Consider the following 13,491-nt stretch of genomic DNA (forward strand, 5'->3'; position numbering starts at 1 on the left):
ATCTTCAATTACGCCTCTGAATATTCAATATGGGAGCAATGGTGCCCCCTTGTGTAAAGTATAATGAATGGTTTGATACGCATTGAAGATGGATTCTAATTACGTCTGATTGCTGAGAGGTTGAACAAAGTGTTTTTACCTGTGTGATCACCTCTCAGGTTCTGAGCTACAGTATGGGTTTTGAACAATTTTTATTCCACACTCATACAGTTTCCTCTGCAGTAAACTTGTATCGATTCTCTCAGAAGTAAAGGGCACTCCCTCTGTCTCTCCTCGGCCTCTCGGGGCTCTCCACGCAGAACTGCAGCTCTATCCTCCGCTGTCAGAGCTCTGGGCGCTGTGCACGGCCCTGGGCTCAGTCAGGCGGTCGTAGGACAGCGCTGTCATAACCTGAGAAAATGAACAGCGTGATATGTCTTCAGAGAATAGAGAGCACCGAGTAATAAGCAGAGGCTATCAAAGACATGCTGAGATAAGGATTTTACTGGCAAGTAGCCACTGGTTTTGTTTTGTTTTTTCCGTTTGGGTAAGTGAAAAAAAAGCGTTGGATGGATTCTAATAGAGAAGACACATCATGTACCAAGCGGGGTATAGGAAAGAAGAAGCACTGTGTTAAAGCATTATGTCAATTCCAGCTCATTGAGAGTAGGTTTATACCTCCCTGTGGAACAAAAAGTATTGTTTACACGTTGGTATTTGAATGGATTAAACACAATATAACATGTTCATTCCTGAGCTTTAGAGGTGCTGGTAGATGGATTTTAAATAAGAAGCTACAGCCAGGAGAAGCTTAGATAGCAGCTGACATTTAGCCCGGCTCTGTTAACACAATAGTGTTGATTTAACCACACCATTTTTTTTAATACTTCAGCCGTTGTATGGTTCAAACAACTGAAACAAATAGTGAACTTTAGATGGATTCTGATCTTCTCAAATAACTCTCTTCAAGAAAGCCATTGAGCATATTTCTTATTGTTGCTGTAAGATTTAAATCAAAGTTTTCAGATACTTTAAAAAAAAGGTTATAAAAAGGTATAGGAATTTCTGAAAGAACATTTGCCATTTTCCCATTTCCAGTCTTAATACTAAGCTAAGCAGCTGCTGGCTCCAACTATTGCAAACAAGAGAATCGTTTCATCATCAGTTTGATGCTATTAACGAGCTGTGCTCTACTTACTGTGATCATTATGAGAAGAGCGAGCATCATGCCCAGCATTGTGTACAAATTATTGGTCAGTCCTCCAGCCCACAAAGGACCCAAGATGGTGGCCAGGCCCCCGACTGAGCGTCTGACACCTTGGCTGAATCCTTTTCGGTGAGGCGTCACAAAAAAAACGACAAAAGTTATTTATTTCAAACATTGAAATATGGCAAGTTAAAAAAAAAAAAAAAAAAAAAAAAAGCATGTACTACTGTTTCTTTGCATCGCATATGCTGTGCGGCAATCTGTTGTTTTTGAACATGTTGAATCGTGCAAACAGCCCCGTAAAGTGAGCCAACCTTGTGTTTTCTCTGCTGTGACTTTGGAGAAGAGAGACACCTGAGACACGGCCACGAAGGGAAGCCCCAGCAGCTGCAGAAACACTCCGATGATGAAGCTCGACAGCTCCCATCCATACCCACCTGGCAGGATCGGAAAAAAAAGAATACCCCGGTATTAGGCCCATTGAATTATAGTAGTTTGCCTTCATATTATATGGAACATATCATGAAACAATTACATTTACTGACCGTAATCTAACTCCACCTCTCACGTACATTCAATAAATATATATTAGCAGATCTCTTAGCTGTTAAATTAATATTTAACAGCGCGGTGGTAAAGACTTCGATGTCTGCGTCAGATCATTCTTTAGTTATCCATCCCTTCTCTCAGTTCCTTCCATAAATGGGTTGGCACCACCAGAGATGGCTCTATCTGCAAGCTAAACCACTGCCAAGCTGGCAGCCACTAGATATTTGTTCTCTGCTGCTTTGCAACATGCACATGTTTGTGTGAATATGTGCCCAACTCCACTGTTGGATGTTCCTTTCTGTAATCAAATAATCAAAATGAAATTTCACCGATCAGAAGTTTTTCTCAGTGGGTCCAAGAAAAAAAAAAAAAACGTATTTCTCATCCGGTAATCTGCCTTTTAAGGTTTAATTTCTTTTTGTTTGGTTGTTTTAACTGTAACTGTAACAAATGTCAAACAAAAGTAGGATACGCTCTAACAAATAGCATTTTTGTCTAATTCGATTACTGTAATCCTTTTATGTGTACTCAGGCACTCCCCAGCTCCAGCACCTGTCACTTGTAATCAGAGCGATAAACGTGACGAACTGCAACAGACGGGGGCCAACGTGAACATATCCAGTTTGCCTGTATGATCTCCTGAATGATATCATTTACAGAGCACATTCAATTCGGCCAGTGTGTAACCCAATATGCACACTACGCCAACACCGGTCTCACAGAAAAGGATTTGGCACAGAACCATGAGGCTTTTTTTTTTCTTTCGGACTTTGCATTTTGCGTTTGTACGTTTTTCCCGGACAGGTTAGCACCTCGGGGGTTGCAGAGGAAGACGAGGCACCAAATGCAAGCGATGCAGCAGATGACCAGGCCCACGGCCAGAACGACGCGGTCCGCCACCTTCCTGCTCAGCCAGCGCACAAAGAAGAAGCCCAGGATGACCTCCACCCCGCACAGGCCGTACATCAGGCTGTTGCTCAGCTCGCCAAAGCTGAAGAGGCGCTGCGTCAGAGGAGTCACCATGGTCTGAGGGATTTTTAAGAAAGATGTACGGAAGGTCAGTCAGTTAGACAAAGCGATTCAGTCGGAGGTAGAGGAGCTGAAACACGCAGCTTTCATCTCCTTCAAAGGCTCCATTCTGTCCAGATCAAAAGAATCATTCTGTTTTGATATTGAAGTGATTGTCCAAGTCAGCACAACATGACTATTCAGTGGCCAAATTTCAATGACAATAGGAAAAGGCCCCTTCATGTTTCAGGTCTGGGACACGAGACTGATTTTTGTGCCCTCCCTACATCAGTTATATACTGAGTGTTAAGTGATACTTGGTTATTTTCTTAAAGTAACAGCAGGTCTTTGCAAGCAAGGCTTAGATTGATGCAGTTTGGAAGAGACCCGGGGTAAAATAGTGTGACACTGTGTGAAATGCTTGGAAAAGCCGGCTGATGGATCTCAACGGTAGCTGCTCTCACCTCCAGCGCTGTCTGATTGAAGAGAGTGATGAACTGAGCCGTGAGGAGAACAACCACCTCTTCTCTCAGGAGCTCTGCAGAGAGAAAGACAAGAGAGAGAGAGAGAGAGAGAGAGAGAGAGAGAGAGAGAGAGAGAGAGAGAGAGAGAGAGAGAGAGAGAGAGAGATACTGAAAACCAGAGAAAGCGAGGAGAAAATCATATAACATGCTCAAGTGGTGCCATTGAATTGAAAGTTTCAACGGGCAAGTTTGGTTGAAATAAAGTTTAAGAAAACGTATTAATCTGAAGGTAATCTTAAGACTGAAAGAGGCAGGCAGTGATAAATCCTGGCTGTCAAAAAACTGTCTTTTTCTGGAGATAAGTGAGGATTCTGCTTTTTACTAAAACATGATCACATGATCACAAGGAATGTATATATATATATATATATATATATATATATATATATATATATATATATATATTTACATAATTAATTAAATTTGATACCAGCTTTTCCTGGAACAAAAAAACCCCGTATGGACTTGGAGAGGAGTAAAAATGAGCCGGGCTTGCTGCTAAATTTGGAAGTACATGCCAGATGGCTGGTGGAATGGCTTGATATTACAGTGTGTGATCTACTATGGTTCAGTTCTCTCTATTCAATGTTTTTAGAATTATTTATATGATTTTATTTTTCTGAATTACTGCATTACAGTACGCAACATAGTGCACATGTTTATAATGTGCGTGTATTTTAATTTGTGTGTGTGTATTTACAAGTTATATTGTTTTGACCCTCCCCGTTAGGTAAATACCCACATACCACGCTGTAGGATGAATACAAAGCTGGAGCCAGCAACTGGTTAGCTTAGCATAAAGTCTGTGAACAGGGAAACAGCAATGCTCTGTCCAAAAGTGACAATATCTGCCCACCAGCATATCTTGTTTTGTTTTGTTTTGTTTAGTCTGTAACTGACCGAGAAATGTAACATCCAACTCTCAGCAACCACGCTTGTTTCGCAAGATGTTTAACTCTTCCTGTAAACCATAATGAATTGGTTAAATACTGTTTCTTAGTGCTAAATATTTGTATTTGTTTATTTATTTTCTTTTGAGGGAAATGTATTCAGACAGCCAGCCAAGAACCTGTTGCTAACGCTAGTCCACAGCAAGGCTGTCAAAGTGTAACGTTAGCTACGTGGTAATGTTAGCTATAGCAAAAAGTACAATACCTGTCTCTTCTGGCAGATTAGTGCATCCTACACCGGCCGGTCAAAAATTTGGAAGTTTGGCATTCAATTCAGCAATTTTCTGTTTCGATTGCCGCTTTTGGGCACCACTTTTGAATTTGCATTTCATTTTCTCCTCGTAACGTTACTGAGTGAATCAGTGCTAACGTTACTGAGTGAATCAGTGCTAATGTTACCAAGTGAATCAGAGCTAACGTTACCGAGTGAATCAGAGCTAACGTTACCGAGTGAATCAGCGCTAACGTTACCGAGTGAATCAGCGCTAACGTTACCGAGTGAATCAGCGCTAACGTTACCGAGTGAATCAGTGCTAACGTTACCGAGTGACTCAGCGCTAACGTTACTGAGTGAATCAGTGCTAACGTTACTGAGTGAGTCAGCGCTAACGTTACTGAGTGAATCAGTGCTAACGTTAGCTACCTATTTGCCGCGGCCGCGCCGGTCTGTGACCTTCTGACATATGTCGTCACGTTACTAACCTTGATATCAACTCTGGAAACACAGACAAGACAATAAGACCATAGTGTGCATCCCATGTAATTCAAATTGAACCCCCCCCCCCCCCCCAGAGCCAGAGAGGCTAGTTTTCATCTGCTGTCCCCAAAAGCAAAGAATTCACACAGTTGTTCATGATGCAAAGCCCCAACCAGAAATAAAGAGACTTGATTAAAGCAAGTGAAAGAGCTGCCTGGTTTTCAAAGATATTTCACTTATACAGGAAAAGTTGGGGAGGATCAATAACTGGCTCGACTAACTTTCTCATGCTGAAAGAATATCTGCATTTAGTTTTTGTGCACCAAACACTGTGAGAGTGTTTATCTGAAACACTCTCACTACCATTGGACAATTCAAGACAACGATCTGAAACCACTTTGCCTCAGTGTGTAAGTGTTTCACTGAGTATTGTCCTCTTTTCTTTTGATTCGTTTCATTATGTGTGCTTTTTGTCATCATTGCAATGAGGGGAACCTCAATGATTTTCGAGGTCTAAAAATAAATGTTTTGAACGAATGAATTCACTGTAACAGCAAACAGACACTCCTATGTGCAAAAGCTGCAGACATCCTCCACTTTTGCTCGTGAGGTGTTGTAGATGTTCTTCAAATTTAAAAAGGAATCGATAAGAAGAATGTTGACCACATTACCAAATTCTGTCTCCATTTCATCCACAAGTCAACCACAGCAACCCGGTCAATAAAAAAAAAACGAAGGCTACTGTCCATCCCTTTGGCACATCCTCAAAGAGTCAGAGAATCGATTTGAGGGTTTGACACACACACACACACACACACACACACACACACACACACACACAGGGATCAACACACACACACACAGGGATCAACACACACAAACAATGTAAAGAAATGAATCAATAACGGCACACAATATCTGCTTGCATCCCATGTAAACCTATGACACTAATCCAATAGGACACCTGACATCATACATATACATGGACACTCATAACATAATCCAGACACACACACACAAGTCCAATCAATATACAGGGAATGTGATCTGCCACACGGATCTCCTCAGAGAGACCTGAAGAATGGAAAGTATGTGTGTGTGTGTGTGTGTGTGTGTGTGTGTGTGTGTGTGTGTGTGTGTGTGTGTGTGTGTGCAAGGAAATCAATAGAGCTGATTCAAAACATGTGCATTGGCAGTGACACCTCTTCCTACCTGAATCCCACAAATAAGGCAGGAGAAAGATGACAGTTATTGTTCGAAACAGGCAGTCAAACCCGCTCGCTCACCTCTGCTGGCGCTGAAGCCTTTGAAGGGTTTCAAGAGCGTCGAGGCGCCGTGGACGGGTTGCGTCCCAGACGAGGTGGAGGTCTCCAATTGGTCAGAGTTGACAGCTTTGTAGGAGTGCGGCGGCTCCTCCTCGGACCCCATGAGCAGCACCTCCTCCTCATCGTCATCCCCTTCCTTCATCTCCACCATCGCCGTGCCCTCCTCTGAGCCGATGGGTGGTACGTCCCAGTACAGAGCCACGACGACAAACTGGAGCAGCACCCACAACAGGCACATGAAGATCTGAGGGTAAGGAGGGAAAGAGATTAAACCCATCCTCAAATATTTACATCTTTTTACAACATCAAAATCCAAGAAAACTCTCAGGAGAGATAAAGCGTTTGATATATGAAGGAGAGTGTTCAAGACATGAAGTAACCTGGCATGGTGAAATAGAATGAGACGTGCAGCGTCACATTATGTATGAAAAATGGAATGTAAGAGCTTTGTTATATCTCATTTAAGCTGCTACTGTTCTACAGGTGTTTTACTCAGGGACTCGTGAGGTGGAAATAGATCGATTTCAGTTGTTGCGGTCCAGAGTATTGCTGCAGGCATTTTTGTATCCTTCTACAAAGAAGATAAAAGAAGACGCGTGAGCCAGAAGGAGTGCAGAATGTGGAGCGACTATTTTCTAAAGGTTGTTTCTGTATTCATGAGGCTTTCAGGGAACCTTAGATTACTGATTATCTGGATGCTGTTACCCCAGGAGATGTATATTTGTTCACAACAAAGGGCCCCAGTTTGAAATCGCACAGCCGCAGGAACAGGTTGAAGGCCGGCCCTGGAGAGAGACAGGAAGAAGAACTTTAAAGAGGAGATGGAGCAAAAACAGAGGGTTGTGTGGAGACGGTAGCCTCCATCTTATTGAATGTCTCCCTCTCACGGTTGAAACTGAACATCAAAGAAGACATCACATCGTCTCCCGTGTCTGATATTTCTCAGAAGACAGAGGAGGTGGAGGGAGGTGAAATGACCCCTCTCTCTGCGGTAAGATGAAGGGGGGGAAAAAAAACTGACCCACAAGGAGGCCGGCTTGTCGACAGGCCATGACGGCTGCAAAGATGCCAGCGCGCTCCTCCGGCTTAGTGCTCCGAGTCAGGAAACCGAAGATGGAGGAGCCCGCTCCCGCGCCGACACCTGAGAAGGAAACAGCATCTCTTCTGTGACGCCTCACAGCGCGCTGATGCAGTGCATGCATTGGCTTTTATTTTATGACACGCACGCATGTGAGTGTGGGTGTGTCACCTGTTACAAGACGACTGGATAGCAACAGCCACTTTGAGTATCCAATAAAATACATGAAGTTACCTGAGGACAAATAAAGATGAAAATCATGCAGAGGAATGCGTCTCCAGTGCGACACAAATGCTTCACTTAAAAAGGTTGTGACTGAAATACCAGCAGCAAAAAAACATGAAATATCTCAGAAGGATATAGCAATGAAATGTTGCACAGACATGCATGGCGCCCAGGCGATAAATCCATTTGAGTTTCGTGTAAAGTAGAATTTGTGGAAGAAAATTTACGGCCACTAACTTGAAGGTAACTACCATCATGCATTGCACCTTCAGGCTAAACAAAGGGAAATGTAGATGAAAGGAATTACCTGAAACATGGACGCTTTATAGTGTAGTGAAGGGCTCTTAAGTATAGAGTAGTGCACAATGAGTGAGCCCGAGTACGAGCTCCAGTTTGAGTTTCACACAAACACGCAGTCATGCCAGTGGCTTCTAAAGTCAGACTTTCCATGCGATTCGCCTCGTGGTTTGATTACTCACCGGCAATCTCGAAAAGATTGGAGAAAAGGATGATGGACTTTGTAGTTTGGTTCCGATCAGACCATAGCCCAAAAAGCGGGCCTGTGAGCAGACCGCTCAGACTGAAGGCAGATAGACCCAGACCCAGGAAGTAAGGGGGGGCCTCCAAAATCTGCAGGTACCTCCATATTGTAGGCAGGATGACGGCTGAGACCGCCGGAGAAGCACGGAGGAAGACGAGTGTGGAGGAAAAAGGAGGGGAGAGATGTGTAAATGACAAGCCTTGTTTACTCACACAGAGAATAAATGTATTCTGTAATGAGCGCTTGAAGCCGAAATGCCAGGCAGATTCTGCTCTAATGAGGCCATTATCTCATGTCCTCAAGTCCATAAAGCTGTAATAATGAACTTACCGTACTCAATGCCATTCAGCATAAATATCAATCCAATAGTGAGAAAAGTTAGATTCCTCTTTTGGAGATTATCCATTGTGCTCAATGACTCGCTGCTTTTTATACGCCACCCTCTTGCTGCACATGTTGTTCACAAATGTCGTTCAGCGGCATTATCAGATAGACAGGAAACCCCGTGCGTTCAATTAGTCCAACTTGCTGCCCCGAATTGTCGGAGGAATTTGCCCCGACATTGTGAAGGTCATTTTTTTTTCTTTTTTTCCCCCCGAACTTCTTAGAAACGGAAAACTGGGATCGTACGAGGCTTCTCCTGCAGAAGAAGTTTCAGCAGGGTTGAGACCTGGAAGCACGGGGCGGAATACATCAAATCAGCGGTAGAAAACAACACAGTCCAGGGAGATTATTGCAGTAGTCCATTTCCATTAGCCATTTATGTTAAAGAGGAAATTCTCTTTGAGTCACGTCCACTGCGCTGCACCACGCTGAGAGCCTCTCGGTCAAGGCAATGTCTCGGGTTACCAGGTGAGGTAAAGTACACTGCGCTTTATACATTTTTAATCTTGTTTTCTTCAGTTTCACCAAACGCACTTTATTCTCCCACAGCCCAGTGAAGAAGTGCGCCGGACCTATATCTGCCCTCTTGTAGTGCCCTAGATATGAATAATGTTGTCGTTCAGAAACACGATGCCTCACACACACACGCAGTAATAAAAACACACAGGGTATAAAATACATCAGATAAACTGCAATTACATTTCCCAGAATAAGAAGCCGTATTCCCCTCAAAAAAAATAAAAAAAATTGCTCTTTTGTATTCAATACTGAATAAATTAGGTATGGCATTGCTGTCTGTTTTATTGAATAGTCGGCTCTATTCTCAAGCTGCTGTGGTGTTCCCAGCCTTGGGCTTGTTATATTAAACTGAACTGTCACCAAGTTAATACCTCCATATGTTTCTCCAGCAAACCATGAATAATTCAAGGAGTTTGGATTGTTTGAATAACACGTATAAACTTGCTCAGCAACTTGCACTCATGACACACACTGTCGGAACAACGTGAGAGGTCTCCGGCTCGACGGGCCAACGGGATGATAAAATGTTGCAGAACAAGCATGTTTGGGTCAGTATCTGGTGTGTGTGTGTGTGTGTGCGTGTGTGTGTGTGTGTGTGTGTGTGTGTAAGTGTGCGTAAAGATGGTTGATTGTACCGTCATCGTGCCGTTTCATTCGGTGTAGAAAGTTAACAATCAAGATGGGATTCACTCTGCTTCTCCGTGACAAACCGCTGCGTGCAGCTGAGCCTCACGGTCCCACTGAGAGGCCATTAGCATCCTACCTGTCTTAATGCACCTGTGGTGGTTCCTATAGAAACGCACACGAGGGCGGGACGTGTTGTTGCGCTCACCTTTGAGCCTTGGGTAAACAACAGGAAGCGTTTCCCGGTGAATAAACTGCAATCTGGCTCACTCACTCGCTCACTTCGTCTGAGACGCAAGACCATCAGCGGCTGACAGAACGGAAGGACATTTTGACTTTCAGAGAGAGAGAGAAGAGCTTGTTAGGCGGATTCACGTACTCGGGACTGGGAGGTGGCTGAGACTAGGAGTGGGTATGTTCTTGAACACAGCTTCTCCCCGGAGGTCGTTCACCATCCCCATTAACATCAACCTGCAGGGTGCTCGCAGGCGGCAGACACGGTGAGAGAGGACCATCGACCGGGCGGAAAGTCTTCGAAAAACACTGCTGTGACACCATTAGGTGGAGTTTTAACAAACCTCCACATTCAGATTTCCAGCTCCTGGACACATATGAGCACGTATGATGGAACACATTATATATGTCTATAAAGCACAGATGCATCGTTTTGAGCAGTTTGAATTGATTTATATTGCATTAAAGGTGAAACAGATTTAGCCTATCAAGGTCAGAACTAAAAAGGAATGTCCTCTGTGAATCTGGAGGGAGCTATTTGACAAAATATGATCTGATGAGGCTCACTTTGGTCTTAAAACTATTACCAGAAAGTCTGTGTTATTAACTATGGTTATGGAGTTTGAAAGGCAAATGTGCTTCGTAGACACAGGAGCTGCTTCCAAAGTTTAAACTTGCAAATAAATCTCAATCTTTGAACTCGTGCAAACTATGTTTTTTATTTTTTAAAAACTCAAAATCTGTTCGGATACTTTCAGCCCTGAAGGGAATTGTGTAGTTTTGAAAGAATAGAACATTTATCAAATGAACCAAATCATTTTATGCGTCGAACACAAAAATTTGATGAGGCATCGACTCAGGAATCTTATTTGAATCACTATTGGATAAAATCATTACATCCCATGTGTGCGTGTGTGTGTGTGTGTGTGTGTGTGTGTGTGTGTGTGTGTGTGTGTGTGTGTGCGCGTGTGCGTGTGCGTGACAGACACAGCGAGCTCCTTCACACAGCGACAGCGCAGGAGCAGGAGTGGAGCAGCGGGGCGGAGGGGCGTGGGGGGCAGCGAGCTCGGACACAGACGCCCGTGTCGAGTGTCGGGGAGGACAGAGCCGTCCTGCTGGGCTTCGCCATGATGGCCTTCTCTGTGCTCATGTTCTTTGTGGTCGGCATCACTGTGGTCAAACCTTATGTCAACAGGTCCTTTGACTTACAGCGTGCGATTTTAATCGACACAATTAGGGCTGACAGTTATTGTCGCGATTCATAGTTTGACATTTGTCAGTAGTTCATTTGGACTGAAGATCCGGCGTGGACACACCAAACTGTTGCTCTTGTTTTGCAGTAACTGGGAGGAGGAGGCCAGCTGCGTGCTGCTGCAGGCCGACGTCCTGGAGGAGTGGGTGGACTGCAGAGGTGTGAGCACTGTGCCTTGCCTCAGGGTTACGGTTAACCTCACAGACGCCAATCAGAGGGCTTTTCTCCACTTAGACGAGGAGTCGGTCCTCCTCGCTCCGGAGGTAGGGATTAATAACTGTGAATTCCAGGTTTGAGGGTCATGACGTACAGCTTTACGAGCCCCGGGTTTGAATCCGCTTCACACCAGGCGTGGCTCGTCGGCTGTGAGGGAAAGAACGCCTGCAGGTTACTCGAAGACCTCGAGGAGAGTGGTTTGAGCCTTAAGACTTTATGTCGACTGTATGTACTGCAACGGTGTAGTAGAGCCACATTTTATTTTTTTTTTGCTTGCCCAGGACTCACAGTCATCCATGTTTTCATATTAAGACATCTAAGCAGGGACTTGAGAAAGCACCTGTGAGAGAAGTGAAGGCAAAATGCTGCACTGAACAAGATGACAGGATGGAAAACTACTCGGAATCCTGCACCCTTGTGAATAAGCCAGCAGATATTATTAGGAGACGCTCTCATGCTGCACTCCTGCTCCATTCAGAACATTTTTTTTCTTCCAGTGCAGCAGATGGAGGCTAGGAAGGGCTGTTCTTTTTTTTTTTTTCTTTTTTCTTTTTTTTCAACTGACAAAATACTGAATCAAAAAAGAAACTTGCAGCTCGTCTCACTGATTGCAATCAGTGCTGCCGACTGTAACAAGCAGGTCACTTGATAAAAATTACACTTGAATCGTATCTCTTCTCTCTCAGTGCTTCTACGTACCCAAATGTCAGATGGACAGAACAGAGCTTCAGGAGGAAGTCCTGAAAGTGAAGAACAGCTTGGACACTCAGCTGGGGAGCACGTCATCGTGCGTCACTGACCCGCCGAGGCACCCCAGGGACGTCATCCTGAGCAGGAAGTACACCTTTAAGAAAGCCCTGTTTGCGTTGCTGTGGCCCTGTCTGATGCTGGGCGGTGGAGCTCTGCTGGTGGGCCTCGTCAAGCTGACACAGCGCTTGGCCCACCTCTCCTCGGAGACGTGCAGCAATGCCGCGGAGGGCTGGCTGACGTCGAGATGCGCTCGGGGCAAACTGTACGGAATCCTCCGGGTATCCAGCGCGCAGTCTCCGTCATGACACATCCAGTGCTTGTGCTGCAACATGCCGAAACATTTCAATGTGTAACTTGTGTTTAATGTGAAACCGGGGCAAGTAGTATACAGAAATCGGAGTAAGATTTGTGTGTCAAAAGGTCCAAGAAAGAGTAGTCCAAACGGAATGCATGCATGCGACAGTACATACTTTCTAAGGGCAGCTGCAGAACGTACTAAAAGTACAAATAAAAAGTATGCGATTTGGGACGCAGGGCTAGTTAGTACTTGAGACTTTGTTGAATGTACGGTAGAACCAGTAAAGAGTCTTTGTGTCTATTTTTTTTTTCCAAGAAAAATATTTCCTTGTTTTGCACAAATTTAAGGATATTACTGAAGCCTTATCCCACATGAATGTCAATGTTTTCATGAAGCACAACGGTGCAAAAGTGCCTTGTAAATCACATACATACGTTTTGCTTGCTAAAAACAAGCAATGTAATAAAAAAAAAAAAATGCCTGGTCATCTATTTAGATAGGGAGAAATGTTTTTATTCAACAGTACAATAAATGAATGCATACAGTTTTTTTTTGTTTTTTTTGTTTAATCAGACATTGTCATATGAGGATAACTAAAACAAGTATTTGGAGAGTTTTTAATGATATATACTATAGATGGATATATAACTAACATATGGGTTCTGGTTCTTTTTAAAAACATGCAGGGTAGCGTCTTCCTCCTTATTGTGCTTACAGACTTCCACTTAGGGCAAGAGATCTCCACTTGGCGTGAAGATCGTCCGCTGAAAACTGCATCAAGTCCTCGTCCTTCATTCAACAATCCACCTCTGCTTTGTCATTCATATCGTTTCAACAACTAGAAGCTGTCTACTGGGTTTTGTATGAGGATGGTGCACATTATGCATGATTCCTCCTTTTTTTTCTTCTTTTTTTCTTCTTTTTTTTGGTTAGCAGTTACATATACGAGTTTGCTTACATTTAAAAATACAAAAATATATTACCTCTGTAGTAATTCAAGGAAAGCATTTGCACATGTAGTAGCAGTTATCAGTATCTGTTACCTTCATTGTGACTTTGTTGTACCTCACACAAGTAACAAGGTCATTTCTGTACATGAAATTCAAGTAAACAACATCAGGTCAAACAAAA

General features: G+C 43.7%; 2 protein-coding genes across 2 annotated transcripts; one reads left to right on the forward strand and one right to left on the reverse strand.

Annotated features, from left to right (window-relative positions):
- Positions 1–309: 309 nt before the first annotated feature.
- Positions 310–8,492, reverse strand: mfsd8l2 (major facilitator superfamily domain containing 8-like 2). The gene is made up of 11 exons (XM_068701711.1): positions 8,414–8,492; positions 8,022–8,207; positions 7,489–7,551; positions 7,261–7,380; positions 6,945–7,024; positions 6,201–6,483; positions 3,208–3,281; positions 2,548–2,761; positions 1,501–1,623; positions 1,178–1,308; positions 310–390 (listed from the first exon to the last, which is right to left on the reverse strand). The coding sequence occupies exons 1-11, from the start codon at positions 8,487–8,489 to the stop codon at positions 310–312; spliced, it is 1,431 nt and encodes a 476-aa protein (XP_068557812.1). The 5' UTR covers positions 8,490–8,492.
- A 1,411-nt stretch (positions 8,493–9,903) lies between these two features.
- kcnmb3 (potassium calcium-activated channel subfamily M regulatory beta subunit 3) lies at positions 9,904–12,783 on the forward strand. Its single transcript, XM_068737895.1, has 4 exons — positions 9,904–10,110; positions 10,830–11,039; positions 11,185–11,359; positions 11,999–12,783. The coding sequence occupies exons 1-4, from the start codon at positions 10,025–10,027 to the stop codon at positions 12,365–12,367; spliced, it is 840 nt and encodes a 279-aa protein (XP_068593996.1). The 5' UTR covers positions 9,904–10,024; the 3' UTR covers positions 12,368–12,783.
- The last annotated feature ends 708 nt before the right edge of the window (positions 12,784–13,491 follow it).

The sequence above is a fragment of the Cebidichthys violaceus genome, unplaced genomic scaffold, assembly GCF_023349555.1.
Source record: "Cebidichthys violaceus isolate CVI_PGR_0920_01 unplaced genomic scaffold, fCebVio1.0.p SCAF_8, whole genome shotgun sequence".
Classification (NCBI taxonomy): domain Eukaryota; kingdom Metazoa; phylum Chordata; class Actinopteri; order Perciformes; family Stichaeidae; genus Cebidichthys; species Cebidichthys violaceus.